At 55.2% G+C, this 20,546-nt stretch overlaps 1 protein-coding gene across 26 annotated transcripts in view; it reads right to left on the reverse strand.

Moving 5' to 3' along the window:
* Positions 1-20,546, reverse strand: part of TCF4 (transcription factor 4) — a 161,107-nt gene that overhangs the window by 48,169 nt on the left and 92,392 nt on the right. For 22 of the 26 annotated variants that reach the window (XM_085214000.1, XM_085213998.1, XM_085213985.1 and 19 more), the window contains 2 exons: positions 3,179-3,308; positions 2,896-2,945 (listed from right to left, as the gene is read on the reverse strand). The exons of the other annotated variants lie outside the window; for them this stretch is intronic. In XM_085214000.1, the coding sequence (XP_085070126.1) occupies positions 2,896-2,945; positions 3,179-3,308 (180 nt within the window). The remainder of the gene's footprint in view (positions 1-2,895; positions 2,946-3,178; positions 3,309-20,546) is intronic. 26 annotated transcript variants of the gene reach the window in all.

Raw genomic sequence — 20,546 nt, forward strand, 5'->3', positions numbered from 1 at the left:
CCAGCAGCCACACGAAGGCTTCGGGTTACCGACTGGAACAACAGCAAAGATGGAGTCAGAGGTGAGAGGACAGTGGTGCAGGACCGCACGCTGGGGATGGCAGCATCCCACACGGGTACAGCACACCTCACCAGACCTCCCCTCCTTTCTGCTCCGGGCAGAGCTCGGCGTGCCGCTGCCCAGGGGAGCAGTGGGAGGCGACGGGCCGTGTGTGCCGCAGCCCCCAGCCTCGGGGCCTCGCTGTTTGCAGAGCTCTGATTAGCTCTTAGTGTCATTTACTTTGTTTTCAAAACTCGCAGCTATTCCGTACCGTAAAGGGGAGCCGATACGACGTATTTATTACCATTTATCATTGAAATTTTTATAAGACTACTTATGAATTAATCAACAATAAGCGCTTTCACAAATGCTGCTGCATTAATCTCCATATCCGCTGCGTAAATCACACAGAGAACAAGTTAATATACATATTTTAAGAGAAATACAGCGGTAATTCCACCCTATCAACTCAGTGTATTATCATCGAGTTAGCCCATTTATAAATGCAAACACCTCCGGCACCGCAGCCCCGCGTGGCTCCACCACCACAGCACAGCCTGACCTCCCAGCCCGGCGCTCCTCCCGCTGGCACACCTGGCTGCGTTCCCCCAGCAGCACCGTGCTGCATGGGCCGCCCGATCCGCCGCACATCCACCTGCTCACGTTAAGAGGACTCCGCTCCTTGCAGGACCACGCCATCCTTGTGCTCGCACTGCTGGACGCGCGCACTTGTTATTGGTGGAAAACGCCTTCCTGTGTTTTATTCACTTCCCTACAAACTGTGCGTGCCATCAAAATAAACTCAAGGCTTTAAAGTGGATGTCCTGCCTGAGACACCCGACTGCAAAGTGAGAACGCTGTCGGGACAGGCGGGCAGCGCCGACTGCGGCAGCACGTCCACCTGCACTCAGCGGCACTCGAACCAAGCACGCACTGGGGCTGATCTGCCACCAGCTCTAACTGCCTTTTCCTTCTTCTGCAGCAAGAAGCAACCCAGGAGAAACTCTTCCGGCAGTTTCAAACCCCTGAGCGCCGACATCTCCAGCACTCACATCACCACGCTGAGCCACGGCCAGGGCACGGCGCAGTGCCACAGCACCGCAGCACCTTCACAGCGCGGCACAGCGCCGTCAGCCGTGAGCCCTCCTGTCTGCTGGGGGCGCTCCTGGGGGCTCCTGCACTTCACCCCAATTAAATCCGCCTACAGCAGAAAACCCGACAGCTCCCGTAATGACCTCGGGGGGACGTGAGCTATTGCCATAAAGGAGCCCGAAGAAAACCAGAAAAAGCACACAGCAAAGCAGATTTAAAACACGCACCTGGGAACTTTTAATTAAAAACCAAAAAAAAAAAAAAAAAAAAAAAAACAACCAAAAAAACCCCCAGCATCGTTATTTTACCAGAAACTTTGCGATTTTCCCTATTTCAGCAGCAGCTCACGAAACAGATTTGTGTGGCGTTGTTGGCCGCAATAAAGAATAAAGCAATCTGTGCAACTGAAATAGGACCTGTGTCCGTCTGTCTCTGTCGGGTTGGAATCCTGCGGTACGCAGCAACCGCAGCACCGCGCCCGCCCGGAGCTGGAGCAGCGCTGCTGGCGCTCCGCAAATTCAGTCGGATTTATGGCAAAAACATAAAACCCATCAGAGATTAATACGTCAAATTGTTACATATTCCACGCGATTGACTGCCACCCTGCTCCTCCCAACAATCAGATTTACAGATAAAACAACACAGTTATCGAGAGCGGAGCGGACGTGCTCCTCGCATCGGGGTTTTGTTCTCTGTTTGCAGATACTGATGGGAAAACAGTGTTTTTTAAAGCTGTGGTGGAGAAAAAAATAGAAAAAATACAAAAACAAAACGCAATCCCAGAATGAAATGCGATACCAGAATGAAATGCGAGGTTGGAATGAAATGCAGAGCGCTCCTTCATGTTCTATTTATTGAAACAGCCTATCACTTCTTTTAAAATTACTATTTTATGTATATTTTACCAGATCTTGGTGTAACCGCTCTCCAAAGGCACACTGTACCTCGGAAGAGCTTCTTCAGCATTAAAAAAAAAAGGCACTGTATAGATTTTAAGAAGAGATTTGGGGCCGGAGACAAAGGGCTGCACCGCAGAGCAGCTGACCTCCAAGGGCTGCCCTCACCAAGGGCTGACCCCGAGGAGCTGACCTCCAAGGACTGACCTCCAAGGGCTCACCTCCAAGGGCTGATTTCCAAGGGCTGACCTCACCAAGGATTGACCTCCAAGGGCTGACCTCCAAAGGCTGAACTCCACGGGTTGACCTCCAAGGACTGACCTCCAAGGGCTGACCTCCAAGGTCTGACCTCACCGAGGACTGACCCCCCGAGGGCTGACCTCCAAAGGCTGCCACCACGTTTCTCCCACTACCTGCAGCAGGCCTGCTTAATTATTGCTCCTTCATTATGCCCCGTGTGCCCCCAGCACACGGCGGCTCCCGCTGGCAGCCACCTGGCACTGCCCAGCAGCCCCAGTGCATACCCCCAGCATCCCAAGGCCCGACTGATCTCCCATGAGCCGCACCCTGCATGGAAATCCATCCTCCATCCTTCGCCACAGCCCTCAGCACGTGGGGCTCACGCCAGGACAGGCACTGTGGGCACCTCCACTGTGCTGTGTGCCACCACGGCATCCATCACCCCAGTGGGAGATGAGCAGTGCAGCCCTACGCCTCACGCTAAGGGCATCCATCACCCAGGAGTGGAGACGGGGCGGTCCTGCACCTCATCCCAAGGCGCATCATCACCCGAGGTGGGTTGGGTGCCAACGGCCGCATCCCGCCCCATCCCGCCCCGCCGCGCCGGGCCGCGTCGCACGGTACTTACTGAGGACGGCAAACCTGGAGGAACTTTCCGAACTTTCTTTGTCTGAACTTCTGCAAAGACAGAGAAAACGGCGTCCTGGTCAAGGCCGGCACGCCGCCAGCACGGCTCCTAATGAGCGGGTCTGCCCCTCGGCAGCGTGCCCAGCTGCTCCCGCACGGTGCCTCCCGCGGTGCCCACGGCCCACCCCAGCCACGGCCGCCAACCCCCACGTGCGCACCGCGCTCTGGGGCCCGGCGTTCTCTGCTCGGCGCACCGGGAGGCACTCGCTCGCTGGCTCACTCACCCATGGAGGTGCTGTGCAGCGGCCGGCGGCGCGGGTTATTGCTGGAGTACTGGTAGTACTGGGAGCCCGGCTTGCTGGGGGACAGCGCCCCGGGGTTGCCGATGTCCATCTCCCCGGCCAGGAGACTTTGCTGAAGGACAGAAAGACAGAGGTGTGTGCGTGCCATGCGGGGCTGCCGCTAACATCCCTACCGACAGCGCGGTCACGACGCACCCTCGGCCTGCCAAAACGCAAACGTTGCCCACATCGCAGCTCCCCATTCGGCGCCGCTTCTGGGAGGGAAGCGCAGCGCAATTAATTGACAGTAAGATTATTTGCATCCAGAGGAGACTTACTGCCCACTCATGCGAACGCAGCCGGTGTTGCACAAACTTTCGGAGCCCTGCTAAGCAATGCGCCGGAAAGCAACTCAGTTTCCTCGCTGCAAACAAGATGTCAAAGGGACGGCTTCAGACACCACGAAGCTAAAAGAAATGCAGCCCGCTGCTGGCAGAGCCGAGAGGGTGGCTCCGAGCGCACGAGGCGGCCTCGCTGCCCGTCCCCACCCCGGCCAAAATGCACACGGCAGAGCCAAGGACACCACGTTCTGCCACGCAGATCGGCGGGCCGCGCCGATACTGCTCAGCGTGCATCGCCCGCACCTCTGCGGTGCTTCCGAGGAGCCTCTCGGAAAGCCCCGAACAATTCACGCTGCGGCACGGCAGCAGCGAGAGCAGCAGCCCAGGGCTGCCGTGCCCCCGTCCGACGCCGCCCTGACGCACGCCCAGCACACCACACACACACACACACACATCTCGGCTCCGACGCATCCCACTCCGCGCAGCTCCGCTGCCAGCGCCCGCGGAGCGGCAGCACGCAGCGCTGCCCGGCGCCCGCAGCTCAGCCACGCAGCCCGCGCCGTCGGCGCCCCTTCCCGGCGCCATTCCCTCCGCGCAGCGCACAGCGCACGGCGCACGGCGCGCAGCGCACCGCCACGCGGCGCCGCGCAGCGCCCAACTGCCCCGCGCCCAGCGCATTGTTCTCCGCGTTGTGCCGAGAGGCAATAAGGCAGGTGTAGGCGCCGCCGTTTATACCGAGGACGAATCTACCGCTTAATAAAGAAATTTTAAAATTAAGCACCAAAAATCTAACTTTATCGTTACTTGTAATCAACTTTTACTGACTGAACTAATTACTGTACTTGATAAAGTACAGAATGTGTTTTCCCTAATCTAAATTCTAATCACCATGTCACTCACAACAGACTTAGTAATGCTTCACTAACACACTATTCACATGCAAAATACTCTAAATAGGCCAATTATGACTCTGCCCCTGTTCCCTGGTTAACCCGCTGAGAACTGAAAAATTTCACAAGGCAGTCACCAACTAAAACAAAGGCTCCTTGTCTTAAATTAAGGCAGTCTTTTTGATTCCTAAATAGCTCAACAAAGTGGCATGTCTTCTGCTGAAAGCAGTTGGTCAAATATGGCCCGCGAGCTGGAAAACCAGAAATTAAAACATCCTTCTTCTTTTGCCGCGCCTCCAAACACATCTCAGGATAACTTTTGATTCGGGAAAGCGATATTACTTTTTTTCCCAGGTCAGCAAAACCGAAATGTGTGCGGAGGGATGGACGGACGGACGGGCGGACAGGCGCTCTGCATCCCGCGCTGCTGCTGGCACTGCTGCGCTGCCCAGCGCCCCGCCGGCCGTCACAGCCCATCGCCGAGCATCGCTCGCGCCGAGCTTCACCTCTCGCTCACGTCTGAGATACACCTGCAGCGACTCCGCTCCTCTCAGCACAACACCTGCGCCAGCAAAAATGGCCGCAGCTCCACCGCATCACGGCCAGAAAGAGACGCAAAACTCCTGGAGAAAATGGCCATCCACCCGCTGCCAGCGTCCTCTGCAAACGCGCGGGGCTGACTGAACGCCGCGGAGCGCTGCGGGATGAACCGCAGAAATCCCGTTCAGTCACATATTTCTATCACGTATACGTTTTAACATAAAGACAGACCTGCTAAATCTGCGCACGGCTGATCCATATGTCGGGGAGCCTCAGCCGCTCAAATCCCTGCACGCGGCCGCCCGGCTCTCACTGCACTGAAAGAGAAACTCCACAAGGCAGCGTTTGCAAACTATTGGAGATTAAACAAGATTCGCTTTCGGAGCAGAAAACACACACACACACCCGATGTTGTTTTTGTTTCTCTCATCCCAACATTTTTCTCCATAAAAAGATGCAGAGGTTCCTACGGGAAAGAGACCCAACGTGGAGCTATTCCACGGGAAGTGACCGCAGGCACGGCCGCACGCCTTTGTTCATCCGGCAACCCAGCGCTTCTCGTTGCCACTAGTTGCACTTCACAGTGCCCATTTGTCCCTCCTGAGCCGGCAGGTAGCAGCGGCAACGTGGGCTGCGGCACAGCCACGCACCCGGAGCGCTGGGGCCGGGATGCGGGCACACAGCACAGCACAGCACAGCACAGCCCAGCGCAGCGCCCATGGCCGTGCCCAGCCAGCAGTGCCCCCGGCGCCACACGGAGACCCTCACACAGCACTCACACGTGGGCACGCCGAGAGCTGTGTGTGCTCCTTAGCACCATGCGAAGCACGGCGGACCCCGCGCAGAAAGGCGCCGTCCCTGTTGTGGGGTGGGATGCGGCGCAGCTCTGTTTCAGGGTAAGAAAGAGGTGGGTTTGTTGTGCACCCCACGGGCACTCTGGGGAGGAAAGCCCCGATGCAAACATACAGGCGCTCATCCCGAGGTGCTGGCAGAAAGAACAATGGGCACTCAGTGCCGCTCAGCCCGCGCTGCCAGCGGCCTGCCACAAAGAGCGAGACAAAACATCGACAGAGCGCAGGGCGTGCATCTCCAAACCAGACCTTCGGTGTGGCACCAACCACGCAGCATCAAGGTTCCTGTTTACCACGAGAAGATGAGCTTAAAACCAAAGTGCCACATTTGTCCGAGTCCCTTCCACTCTTCAGAGCAGGGCTCGGTGCGCCCGCACGCGCTGCACAGGGCACCTCTGGCTGCAGCCACACGGCACAAAAAGCCTACAGATCCTTCAGCCCGTCGGCACAAATCCTGCAGCACTCCAGCATGGCAGAGCACGCCGCGCTCGTCCTCGCAGACCTGCGCTGCCAGCAGCCTGCTCTCGTCTGATCACAAACACAGTGAATCACACACCGGGTTTGCCAGCAGAACGTTAGTTGGGGCTAACAGCAACCGCAGGAGAAGATAAATGCGGCACGGAGAGCCGCGCTGCGCTACTCCTCATCACTGCCTCTGCCTTTGTGGCTGTTACAGCCCCGTCTCATCCCTCCTAACTGGTAAAACAAGTCGCTAACTGGGCGTCCTGCCTCCAACACAGAGATAACCAGACAAAGAATTACAGCCGCGCGGGAGGAAATGCGCACACAGTACGGCAAAGTAATATCCGTACGGATGTGGTATTACCCCTCCTGGAAAAAACAAATGCTGCCCAAGTTCTGCTTTTCAAACAAAAATCACCTGAATGCCAACAGCTGTTACATTTAAATATCTGCTCCGTACCCACGGAGCTGGGAAACTGATTTTTAAAAACAGTATTTCCTTTCCTACAGAAAGAGGTGAGACAGAGTACAACAGCGCTGCCTTTTGTTATTACAGCATTTATTCAGATTAAAGGTAAATGTCTTGGAAGCTTATAATCCAAAAGCCTCTGAAAACACTGATCGGGGAAAAATATTTCCAGAAATGCCATTTTTTTTGCTGGCAAACTACATATTTACTCTTTTTTTTTTTTTTTTTGCCATCTCTGTGCCAACCTGCGATCCGGAATCAAACACAGTATGCGGGGATGTGGTAGGGAAGAGGAAAACGGGAAGCGATGCACAGATGAAACTCTGCTGAGTGAGTGCCAGGTTGGCGTGCTGCTGGCGCCCAGCAGCCCTGCACAGCTGCAGCACAGGCAGCTCGAGCAGCACAGCTCTGCAGCACCCAGCAGGCACACCGCCGTCCTGCCCTGCCCTGTGCGCTCCCCGCCTTCCAGCTCTTCCGACTTCTATAGAGGGGATCCTGGCTGCCTGTTTTGCCCACTCCGCACCCGCAGCTGCCAGCTGCCCGCTGACCCAAACACTGCGGGCTCCTCTGACCTCAAATTACGGCTTTCTCCAGGAAAAAAAGGGCACTAACGAAGTGCGCTGCCTCCATCCTTGGCACTGAGAACGACATACTGCACTGCTGTCCACCACGAGGACCGAAAGCCCCTCGCTGGACCTTGCAGCATCTATTCTGCCCCAAGGGTGCAAACAAAGCCGCTCGAGTTTGCTGAAATTCCCCCTAATTCGTGCTGCGGCAGATGAATGGGCAGTCTTCCTTCCTTTCCTAAGCTAACGAATTCCTAAATGCCACTGTCTTGTTTTCCTTCCCTCTTGCAAAACCGCAGGATGCAATCTGGTACCTCATCATCAGCTCCCCTCGGTGCCCTGCCCTCGGTTTATGAATTTTCACTTAAGTCAAGTTAACCAAGTAATGCTGCGTACACATCTGAATCATTCCTTGGTTATTTCCTTCTGTGATTTCAATCCTCTGTTTTTAATCAAATTATGAAACTAAATTTCCACTTATCATGTGACTATCGGGGCATCTGTTCATAATCTGTCCAATTCCTACAAATACTCCTTTCTTTAGCTTTTGGAAATTTGGCAGCTCTCTGCAAAATCTTCTCCGTGTCATTTGCGCCCGGTGTTTCTCTCTAATGCCAAGTGTAAATTGCAAACCACGGATGGCAAACAGAGGGAAACCATTTCCGTGGGTTTCACTGGGAATGTTTTCAAGCAAAGGTACTGTTGTTCCTTTTTCTAAACCAACAATAATTCTGAAAAGTGTTTGCCGAAAATGTCTGAATTCAAAGGACAAAGGAACTTCTCGCACACAGACCCATTTTTCGCAGGGCTCTGTTTTCTCAGGAGTATACGAAGGGAGCGGGACCTCGGTGCCTTCGTTTTCCTCCCCTGTCTGGCAGCACAAAACCTTTTGTTCCGCTCCCCCCACTTGCAGGGCAGCACCTTGGCTGCTCTGCTCCTCTTCTGGCTCTGACCTTTTCCATCAGGAAACGCTCGCAGGTATCACTGAGCAGTTCACCTTCAGCCAACCCTCGTGCAGTAACATCGCCGGCGTTCATTCTCTACTTCTTTTTAATTTCTTCGCTCTCTCTTCATCTGCGTCACCTAAAATCGCTCTTCAGCTTTACGCCTTCCTCGAGTAATTCTTCCCAGTTGTGCTTTTCCAGGCCTGAGCACAACCCGAGCGCAACCGCTGAGCGCCAGTGCTCACCCATGGTGCCAGCGGGGCACCGAGCAGGGAGCGCTCCCACACCTCCCCAGCTCGGAGCGGAACAGCGAGGGCTTCAGACCTGCTCTGCGCTCCTCCTCATCCATCTCAGGTGAGCAAGGAAAGAAGGCATTTGCAACTCCTTACCTCCTTTTCCCGCATTTACTCCGGGTGCACATGCGCTTCCCCCATCTCTGTATTCGCCATTAGACGCGATGACTCAGATTATCATAGTGCTGCTCGATGATCACCAAAGGTGAGTCACTTCTTTGCATTAACCATCCCCATCATTTGTGTGTGCGGTAAATGATTTTACCACCATTTGCACCGTTTTCCATCTTTTTTCTAAAGCTTCAGCATAATGAAAATATTTCATTTTCTAGTGTTCAGGAAGAAATGATAAGAAGTGATTCATCTGAATCAAAAATCTGAAGGAAAGAAGGCATTCCTCCTCCGCTGAGCAGTCTGCTCCCTTTGTGACTTTCTGATACAGAGCTTCTGCTCGAAGGCTCGGGGTCGAAAGAGCCCTTGAAGTGACCACACTCACAGTTCCAATACGTGCCTGTATGTGATGCACAGCGTCTGTGTACTGGTGCACAACTACGTGCACGAATAAAACTGGGTGTCCCACACCACCTCCAGATGTTCCCCACTGCTGGCCGAGGAGCAGCGCCCAGTCCAGGTCCCTATGCCTTACCCCACACCCCATAACTGGTCCCAGTGCTCCGTACCCAGACCCAGTGCCCTGTGCCTGATCCAACATCCTGTACCGGCTGCAGTGCTCTGTAACTAGTCCCAGAGCCCCATACCTGGCCCCAGCATCCCACGCTAGGCCCCAAGCTCCCGAGATAGGTTCGATCCCTTTGTGCAATTGGAGAGAGTAGTCGGGATGTTCACTCAATCATCCGCAGTCTTTCAGAGCACTACTCTCATTGGCACAGCAAAAGCCAGCCGGATGATCGGAGCCCTTCAAAACACTCTTCAGCCCAAATAGCGACTGCAGCAGTGCAGCCCAGCAGCTGACCAGTAGCAAGAAGGGCAGGTCCCCAACGCCTGGGACAGAACGGGCAGCCCATAGGGCCTACAGAGCCCTGACATCACCCAGCAAAGCACTGTGCTGCTTCCTGCCTTGTCCTGGCATCTGATGGGGAGAAGAGGGATGGGTAAGCCAATGGAGATGGGTGGAAGGGCTTCTGCGCAGCTGGAGCTGACACATGCCTGGCGGTGTTGGGGCTTGGGGACACCTCACACCTCCAGAGCTTCTCCTGAGCGGAGCAACGCTTCGTGCCATGGAGCAGCAGGGATACGGCACAGCTGGGACCTTCAGCAACCACGGGCAGTGGGCACTCAGCCACTGCACCTCAGTGCGCACTGCAACACCACAGGTTGTAAGGCTTTGCAATGCAGGAGATGAGGCAGCTGAGAGCTGTGGCAATACTGATGCTGCAGGAGCTGTGGACTGACGACTGAGCAGCAATGACCTGAGCACAGGGAGCTGCAGCCAGGGGAGAACCCTCCGAAATCACTTGGGTTTTGGGAGCTGACGAATGAACAAAGCTTTGCAGTGATTTTACAGAGCAGCGCAAGCAAAGGTTTGCTGCATCACAGGGAGCCCAAGTGACACACGGGGCGTATTTGCACTGTTCTTCCCTAAGACAAATCCCAATGACTCGCAGACAAGAACTCCTGAGCCACGCTCTGCTTTCTCTCAGCTCAAGTAAGCACTTCAACGTGATTCAGTGAGGATGTCCCACCTCCTGGCGAATTATTACCAGCCCTAAAAAAAGCTGTTGACCCAACAAGCCAATGATCATCGTTTCCTGGTGTCAGCAGCAATCCGCAAACAGCCCACAGCAGCACCCTACCTCACCGCGTCCTGGAGGGGTGCAACACCTCAAACGCCTCACTCTTACAAAGGTGTTCTGTGGCTCAATTCCCTCTTTTAATGACATAATTTTTATTGTTCTGCCTTTGAATATGACAAGAATGAAAGGGCTTACGGAAGTTCAAATGCATGGGAATCAGAATGTTTCCTGAAATTGTATGAGTAATGTTTTTAACCTAAGAAAGGTTACAGTAAAAATATCCACGAGACTGAAGAAACTTCCTGTCCAAAAGAATCACAAGGGCCCATGCTGAACACTGTCAGTCTCTCGGAGGATGCCTTTTTTTTTAAATTCATCATTCTTTAAGACAAACAGCAGCCTCGCCCTTCCTAATGCAGAAGAGAGGTTCTGTAGGAAGCTACCACCCGCCTGCAAGCCATCAGCTATGACGACATCCTCCAGCATCCTGCATCAGGACCGGGCTGGGTGCTGGGAAGTGGAACCTGCGCCCCGATGGGAAAGGAGCGTGGGGAGAAGTGCCTCGGGACCCAACGGTGCACAGCAGGCTGCAAATAAATCCCCTCATGAGCAGGGAGAGCCAGGACAGCCCCGTGCTGCTGGGAACACAATTCCTGCTGCATGCTGGTGCTCTGAGGTCACTGTTGGTCTGTGCACATCCATGCAAAACGCCAACTCATGGCACAGGTGCTGCATTTATGCCCTGTGAACTTCCCTTCTGCCTCTTTTCTAAATGGCACTCCGCTGCTCTCCACCTCTGGCCACGTAGCTTTCCATGCATTCTTTGCATACAGGCCTTCCAATGGAACTGAGCCATCCTTATACAGCGTGCAACCCAGGAGAAAAACATAAAGGCACATTCATTTCAAGTGAAGTCTGCAAAGTTTAGGTCACCTTGTGCTTGAGACAGGACAAAATATTAGAGCTGCCCTCCAAGAACAACAAAATTGGCCAATTCAGCTGCTGTGAGAAATGGGAAGGAAGAAAAAGCGCCTTTTTCTGCTGAGCCAGGTGAAAGCCTAACAAGCCGGTGCGTCAGAGTCGGAGTGGAGCCCTGCCGCTTGCTCAGCACTGCCGGAGAATGCCCGGCAAGATGAAGGGGGCCTGAGCTCCAAAAGCATCCCTGTGGCTGCGCTGTGCAGAGGGAGCAGCCCCAGCACTCAACACAGGGTAACAGCACCTCACATCCATTCCTGTTACACAAACCAAAGCCGGTGCAGCCAGCAGCCTGATCAAATCCTGGCAGGAACGGTGCATCTGCAGACAGGGGCGTGCCCCTTAGTTCAGGCTCCAAAATACTGCTGCTTTTTTGGGAAAGCAGCACTCAACACAATGGGCCAGCACCCATTTCAGAAGTCCTGCAAGGGTCTGCACGCAGGCACGTCTTCGTTCAGCTCTTCTCTTGTGTCTTCTCCAACTCTGCCCAGCCTTCTCTTACTTCTTCTGCCAAGGTCTGACTCCAACTGTCCTCACATTGGTACACGACAGAACAAAGCTTTTGTGGGCAACGAGAAAAGATGTGGTGTGGAGCACAGCTCCCCAGGGCTGTTCCCACCTCAGTTTGGTGCTGGGCACAAATGCCACAGCACACAGAATTGCTGTATCTGACAGAAACAGCTCACAAATCAATGGAGGCCACCACGCAGAACGGCTGCACAGAAGAGGAACACCAAGCTGAAGAGAAGCACAGCACGGAGCAACGCTTCTTTCTGCAGTGCAGTTCTTGTCCTGTGGAAATGCACTGTGTGCCTCAGAGCAGTGGAACCAACAATGGATCCCGGAATCGTGGAATCGTTACGGTTGGAACAGCCCTCCAAGCCTCCCAAGGCCAACCAACTCCACCGTGTCCACTGCCCACATATCCATGGCTCTGGGACACCTCCAGGGATGGTGACCCACCATTTCCACGGGCAGCTGTGCCACTGCATCACCGCTCCGTCCAAGAATGAAGCAGGAAAAGAAGCAAAGAGCCAACAGAACTCACACAGCAAAAGCTGTAAATCCCAGCAGCTTCAGAAAGCTCCTAGGAACTGGAAAACTAACGGACAGCAGCACAGCATCGCTCTGCTCCTACCCAGGGAGAGGAGTATGTGCAGGAGGAGCGTCACCGAGCCCTGCAGGATTACTCAGAACTACACATCCTGTTGTACCCTTGTAATTTCAAAGCTGCTTGTGCTGCCCTGCGTGTGCAAAGTCCCATGAAATGTATGGTTACGGTATCAGGACGTGCCCACAAAGTGGCAGGAGCGATGGCAGCCTCCACATGCCACTCATCGCGGGCACGAAGAAGGGCACAGCGTCTGCAGAGCTCTTCTGATGCTGCTGAAAGAGCACCGACTGCAGACATCTCGCTGACGTCCTCTGTAGGTGGCTCTGCTGTGCCGTGCCATGCTGTGCCATGCCGTTCAGTGCCGTGCCGTGCCGTGCCATGCCGTCCAGTGCCGTGCTGCACCATGCTGCGCCGTGCTACACCACGCTGCGCCATGCTGCGCAGTGCTGTGCCCTGCTATGCCGTGCCGTTCAGTGCCGTGCTGCACCACGCTGCGCCATGCTGCGCAGTGCTGTGCCCTGCTATGCCGTGCCGTGCCGTCCAGTGCCGTGCAGCGCCACGCTGTGCCATGCTGCGCAGTGCTGTGCCCTGCTATGCCGTGCCATGCCGTTCAGTGCCGTGCTGCACCACGCTGCGCCATGCTGCGCAGTGCTGTGCCCTGCTATGCCGTGCCGTGCCGTCCAGTGCCGTGCAGCGCCACGCTGTGCCATGCTGCGCAGTGCTGTGCCCTGCTATGCCGTGCCATGCCGTTCAGTGCCGTGCTGCGCCACGCTGTGCCATGCTGCGCAGTGCTGTGCCCTGCTATGCCGTGCTGTGCCGTTCAGTGCCGTGCTGCGCCATGCTGTGCCATGCTGCGCAGTGCTGTGCCCTGCTATGCCGTGCCATGCCGTTCAGTGCCGTGCTGCACCACGCTGTGCCATGCTGCGCAGTGCTGTGCCCTGCTATGCCGTGCTGTGCCGTTCAGTGCCGTGCTGCGCCACGCTGTGCCATGCTGCGCAGTGCTGTGCCCTGCTATGCCGTGCCATGCCGTTCAGTGCCGTGCTGCACCACGCTGTGCCATGCTGCGCAGTGCTGTGCCCTGCTATGCCGTGCTGTGCCGTTCAGTGCCGTGCTGCGCCACGCTGTGCCATGCTGCGCAGTGCTGTGCCCTGCTATGCCGTGCCGTGCCGTCCAGTGCCGTGCTGCGCCACGCTGCGCCATGCTGCGCAGTGCTGTGCCCTGCTATGCCGTGCCGTGCCGTTCAGTGCCGTGCTGCGCCATGCTGCGCAGTGCTGTGCCCTGCTATGCCGTGCCGTGCCGTTCAGTGCCGTGCTGCGCCATGCTGCGCAGTGCTGTGCCCTGCTATGCCGTGCCATTCAGTGCCGTTCTGCACCACGCTGCGCCATGCTGCGCAGTGCTGTGCCCTGCTATGCTGTGCCGTCCAGTGCCGTGCTGCACCACGCTGCGCCATGCTGCGCAGTGCTGTGCCTGCCGTGCTGTGCTGTGTCGTCCAGTGCCGTGCTGCACCACGCTGCGCCATGCTGCGCAGTGCTGTGCCTGCCGTGCTGTGCTGTGCCGTCCAGTGCCGTGCTGCACCACGCTGCGCCATGCTGCGCAGTGCTGTGCCTGCCGTGCTGTGCTGTGTCGTCCAGTGCCGTGCTGCGCCACGCTGTGCCATGCTGCGCAGTGCTGTGTCCTGCTATGCTGTGCCGTCCAGTGCCGTGCTGCACCACGCTGCACCATGCTGCGCAGTGCTGTGCCCTGCTATGCCGTGCCGTGCCGTTCAGTGCCGTGCTGCGCCATGCTGCGCAGTGCTGTGCCCTGCTATGCCGTGCCATTCAGTGCCGTTCTGCACCACGCTGCGCCATGCTGCGCAGTGCTGTGCCCTGCTATGCTGTGCTGTTCAGTGCCGTGCTGCACCACGCTGCGCCATGCTGCGCAGTGCTGTGCCTGCCGTGCTGTGCTGTGTCGTCCAGTGCCGTGCTGCGCCACGCTGTGCCATGCTGCGCAGTGCTGTGTCCTGCTATGCTGTGCCGTCCAGTGCCGTGCTGCACCACGCTGCACCATGCTGCGCAGTGCTGTGCCCTGCTATGCCGTGCCGTGCCGTCCAGTGCCGTGCTGCGCCACGCTGTGCCATGCTGCGCAGTGCTGTGCCCTGCTATGCTGTGCCGTTCAGTGCCGTGCTGCACCACGCTGCGCCATGCTGCGCAGTGCTGTGCCCTGCTATGCTGTGCCGTTCAGTGCCGTGCTGCACCACGCTGCGCCATGCTGCGCAGTGCTGTGCCCTGCTATGCTGTGCCGTTCAGTGCCGTGCTGCACCACGCTGCACCATGCTGCGCAGCGCTGTGCCCTGCTATGCTGTGCCGTGCCGTTCAGTGCCGCGCTGTGTCGTGCTGTGCCGTGCCATGCCATGCCGCGCTGCGCCGTGCTGTGCCGTCAGTGCCGTGCCACACCATGCTGTGCCGTGCCATGCCATGCTGTGCCGTGCCGTGCTGTGCTGGCAGTCATTGCTGTTTTTTGCATTACGTTAAGATTAAAAATCTCCGTCCTAAAAGCTGTAGCTGTCAGAGCACATTGTTACTCACCACCTGTACTTTAAAGGCAATCCTATATATTAAAATGGTGTGCAAAAAGCAACAGAGAAATTTCCAAGAGAGCTAGACACCAGTGATAGGGTTGATTTTTAGATTTTATATGCATTCTCTCCAGGCACTTCAGAAGGACAAGAACATGTGAAATTCCACCTGTAGCACAACCTATACCTTTACCACTGCAACAAAAACATCTCCAGACAGCCAACCAGGACCCGTATTTAAAGAAAGAAAACAGTCAAGAAAATAAAGCAGCCAGGCCTGTAAGCCTGCAGGTAGATGGCTGTATGCTGTCATTAACTTCAAAACGAAACCGAAATATTCACTTCTCCACTACTGCTGAACACTGTGGCAGGACCTGAGTGCCTGGCAGGCACAGCTCAGCTGCCGAAAAGACAACAGGAAATGCCCGGCTGCTGCAGGATCATTGTTCAATATCTGTTCAGCACCAACCACGTGCACGGCACCTTCCAAAAGCAGAGGGAGCAGAGTCAAGTTTCCTTTGGAAATGCTGCTCCGCAGCTGAGTAAGAGTGAGGACATGTCGGCTGAGGAGGGCACGGCGAGGGAAGCACACACAGAATGTACAGAGCAGGAAGGGACCTCTGACTGCCATCCAGTCCAACTGCCTGCGACGAGCACAGCACCACAACCCCATCGGGCCAGCTTGGCACTGCAGGTCTGCAGGGACGGGACATCCTTCAGGAAAGCACGTCTGTCACGGGAACAAGCGGGTCTGCAGTGGGAAGGGTGGGGGAAATATCCTGCCTGTGAACCGCCATGCACAGGGAGCGGTGCTGCACAGTCAGCTGCGGGGGAGGACAAGAGGGGCACCGGGGAATTTCCTCCTGCTCCGTCCAGGGGAGGGAGTGTGGCCTGCTGTGTGGCTGGGCAGGTGTTCCTCAATGGCCCTTCCACCAAAGCCGAGGCGACGGCAGTCAGGGCAAAACAACGTTGCAGAAGGGGGACACAGAGCCCAGCAAAGCAGGAAAGTGCAACGGAGAGACAGACAGACAGAATGGGGCAGCGCAGCCCTGAGCCAATGGGCACAGCCAATGGATGCAGCCCGGATAGAGGCACGGCTGCACCAAAACTGTGGGGAGGACGGGGACGGTTCTGCTCACACACAGAGCCCCGCAGAGCCCTGGGGGCAGCTGGGGGCCACATGTGTGGGGTGGGACTTGGAAGCCAGGCCCGGATCCACCTGGGAGGTGCTGCATGTGGGCGTCCGGGCAGTTTGTCATTGATTTATTTCAACGCCGAACTGAAGCAAGCTGAAAAGCATCTCTGGATGTGAGAAGACAAATACTCTGTAACGAAGGGGGGAGCGCTCCGTGACAGCTCTGCAGCCATCTGATCCTGCCCGTGCGCCTGAAGTATCAGCAGGCTTTCTTTTTTTAGGCAGGAGGATAGCAGGACTTAGTCACTGCTTTTCGTTTCTGCGTACATGATAGCTGGTAGGATTCGCATCCCCGTACCTCCCCGGAGGACCTCACTTCTCAGAGGTAACCGCTCCTTTTTTAAGCCGTGAAGAAAAGGAGATCATCCCTGGGGGCAGAGCTGCTGCCAGGCAAAGGCTGCCCGGGCATGGGGGCAAAGCAGCATGGAAACCATCCTTCAAGGTGGGGCAAACAGGTTTATTTTCTCTCCATTTATCACCAAGGAGGAACTTAAAGAGCTCTCTGTGAAAATCAGGCGTTGGGAGTTTACTGGAAAGCTCTTAAAAATACACAGGCAGCGGGCTGGTGCTTATCTGGACCTTCCACAGGAGCACACAGCAGAACAGGTGAAGAAATGTGAATGACCCGCTGTCTGCATCCGCAGCTACAACACCGACTGCTCCCTGCATACATGTGCTGAACTGTTTACTTTCTGACCTGAATGACTTCAAATATAAACACCAGCCCATGCGAAGCGTAAGCAAAGGAGAAATACTGGAGACTGAAACCTGGGGAGGTGCAGACACATTACAGATGGTTGAGGCTGCAACTGGAAATACTGCAAGGAAGTCTGCAGGAGAAGAGAAATTCGAAGACTTGTAGAAATTAATAAGTAGCTGTCTTAGAAAGTAGGGATCCTGACTAAATCTCGCATACCAAATGTTTTGAAAGCAGTGATTATTTTTACGATCGGTGCTCTGTGTCTATCTGTGCCTGCAAAGGATCTCGTTTCTCCATCTTGAGCTGCTCTGGATGCGAAGTTCCTGCCTGCAGTTGCATGGTAATTAAGTGTGATTAAAGATGCTATTCATTCCCCTGTAAGCAGCAGGTAACCACATGTCAGAGGGGGTGGGGGGAGCAGAGCAACTTCTGGGTAGTAAAAAGGCTATTGGAAATGGTCTGTTGGAAATGAGCAATGCGGCACCACACAGCAAACGACAACGGCCACGTGGGCTCGTGGCAACTACGGGAGCCCAGCACGTTCAGAAGTTCTACAAACCTGCAGGAAATAACATCATCCCCGTCTGCGTGCACTGGGAGAGGCTGAGACCCCACTCGTGGCCCGGGCGCAACTGCGACAAAACCAGAGAGGAAAAGTCCTCCAGCAACAGCCAGAGCCCGGAGCCCCACCGGGAGGCCCTGAGTCACAGAGGGCCTCCCAGGAATGAGGACGCGGGGCGGGATGGAAGGGAGGACCAGAAGACAGCTCTGCTCCAAAAGCCAGCTGGGCCACCGGCTCGGAGGGGGGTCAGGGACCGACTGAACAGCTGCACGTCCAGGCTTCTCCCCACATCCATGTCTGATGTGATGTCCATCGCAACCCCTGGTAGTACTGGGAGGCGAGCTCCTCCTCAGCATGCTTCCATAAGCCTCACGGATGGGAAGGGAAGGAGCAGGCTGGTCGCCACAGGGGTGGGAATGCAGAGCTACACAGTGATCGCTGCCTATGGAGAAAGCAATGGGTGCTTGACAAAAGCCACTGCCTGCTCTGAGTACGTGGTGAGAACGGTTTCAGCCAGTATTCCAGTGACCTTTTTTGTTTGCTTTGTAACATTTATGCATTTGGCTGAGCAAAACCTGCCAAACCATACCTTGCGTGCTGAGGAGAACGCCCCTGCCTATCAGCCCCGGGCCCACCTGGGCACTCAGCAGTCAATTCTGAGTCTTGAAAATTGCCAGAATGAGTGAAAGCAGCCCACCTTCCTGCTAGAGGTCTTCCATCAAGCGCTGGTCAGCCCTGACACAGCAGCACGCTGTACAATGGGATCACAACCCACCTCGTCCCCCGCAGGCAAACCTCATCCCCCTGTTTATCACATTCACGACAGCACAGAAAGTCAGAGTGCAGCCACTGCGAAGGCAAACCAAGCCCCTGTTAGCACTCAACCACAACATAAACCTATTATTGCACATTACAAATAGCAGTGCTATTCTGTTGCCAGGTTATAAGCTCCAGAAAGGTGCCCTTGGAATGCTCACTTCCAACAAAATAGCCCTCAGCTTAACATCTGATCTGAAGGGCTACGAGAAAAGTGCTTCCTTTTACCACTAAATTGCAGCCATGGGTTTTAGCATTTCTTCAATTATGGTATGGACAATGAAACTGTGTCTTTCTGGATGCATGAGGAATTCTGCTAAATGAGCCATTCAGACATCTGAACTTAAGTCTGTGCTTTTAATACATTTGATTAACACGGAAATTTTATCTCTTATGTCATTATTTTAGTGCCGTAACATCGAAAGCATTAGTCCACAACGTGCCCATGATGGCAGGAGTACAGCTTATGAGCACGTGAAGTAATTCCTGGAGCAGGAGCCATGGACCCACCTCCCACAGCGAGATGTACGAGCGGAAATGACGGGAGAGGTGAGTCTCCTCCAGCTGTAAATCACCGCACAAGGCAGCAGCTGAAGCTCCCCAGCCCCACCGAGATACTGGGCCGCCTGATCTCTCGGCAGGCAAAATGTCACCTATCCACATCCTCTGCTGGGCTGTGACACAGACGGGCCAGGAGTCATCTCCTCCATCCCAACTGCATCCCACAGCCAACTGCGAGGTCAGCCCTACGCAGGAGCTCAGCACCTCCAAGCTCCACACCACTGGATTCCTTGCTGAAGGAGCTGAGGACCCGAGAAACCCTGCACTCCTGTGGCACGGAGCTGCTTCTCCCTGCATCTGCTGAAGATGCACACACAGCATGCTTTACCTTGCATCACATCTCTTGATGCAGAGCACACGCATCCCCAGACAGCTGGGGCGGAAAGCAGGCACTGCCCAGCCAAGGGTTCAGGGTCCCCAAACAGTCACCAACAAACAGCACAGTCCCCTCCGCTAAGGGCAGGAGGCTGCTCGTCCACCTGCAAAAATGGGTGAGCCAGGAGCTCGAGATCCACGGTGAGCTGAGGTGTCACCCAGCGTCCTGTGCAGCTGTGTGCGTGTTTCTAGCAGGAGACAGAGCAGAGAAGGAACTACTGCAGATAAAGGAGCCCTGCCACTCAAACGTGAGGAAACCTCGTTATTTGACTAAGCAAAAACTACTCAGTGATTTGTAACAGAGGAACAAAACGAGCTCGGCGTGTCTCCAGAGGTCTGCAATACGATCTTCAGAAAAGGTAGCTTGCCAATTTAACTGAGGTAGGAGTTATTTAATTTTTTTTATATACAGGTATAGTTTTCAATAAACCTACATATGCCTGTAATACCGCAATGGCAGATGTGTCTCGATTATTAGAGGTGGGCTCTGGGGAATACATACAATGGATCTCGAAATCCATAAGCAGCTGTTTGGAAGGGAGGGGTGGAACGCTGCAACACACACACATGTTCCTTAAGTGCAGTAATGTTTTGTTATTTTACTGCAGGTGTATTACAGAGATGAAATTTAATAACTTATTGTATACAATACCAATAAAACGGGAAAGTTCTCTGCCCCGGCATTCACAAGCAAAGCACAGATTGGAAGCAGCTCCGCACCCATGCGCAGCCCTGTGTGCACCCCATGTCTGCAGCCACAGCTCTGCCTTCCCCACTACTCACGTAAGAACGGCAAAACAAAAAGCAGAAGCTCAGAGTGCTCTGCAGGGCAGCGAGCATTGCACGGGGCATCACACCCAGGACAAGCAGAAGGGTCCGCACGCCCGGGACGGCTCAGCCACGTGGGCTGCGAGCACCCTCACCCTACACTGCTCCCACAGCCACTCCTGCAGGAGGCACTCCGCAACGGCTCGCATCAGAACCTGACCTCAGAGCACGCGCTCATTTCAGCCGGATGAAGCACTGAGAAGGACCTGTCAGCAGTGCACAGACGTCAGATGATTCCTCTCGCTTTTTTCCCCCTTTATCTCCTTGCTGGACCTCTCTCTGTATAATCGGAGATGCTGCAACAGTTCAGTAATTCACAGCAGAAAAGGAAGTCCCAGGACTTCTGGAAGGAAGAAGAGAATGGGCAGTGGCTATTTCTGCCCACTCCCTTCCCAGCACGAATGTGCTATCGTGCACAGATTTGCGCACTCTCTGGGCACCCCGGCAGGCAGCGGGGCTCCATTCATCCACACGCCTCTGCCACAGGAGCCGCCCTGCTCTCTTCACATCCTTTATGCTCACTCCGGACTTCTCCAGCAATATTTCTGCCGTGCCCATGCGAACCTCAGCCAAAACCACAG

This window comes from Meleagris gallopavo, chromosome Z (genome assembly GCF_905368555.1).
Source record: "Meleagris gallopavo chromosome Z, MGAL_WU_HG_1.1, whole genome shotgun sequence".
Lineage (NCBI taxonomy): Eukaryota > Metazoa > Chordata > Aves > Galliformes > Phasianidae > Meleagris > Meleagris gallopavo.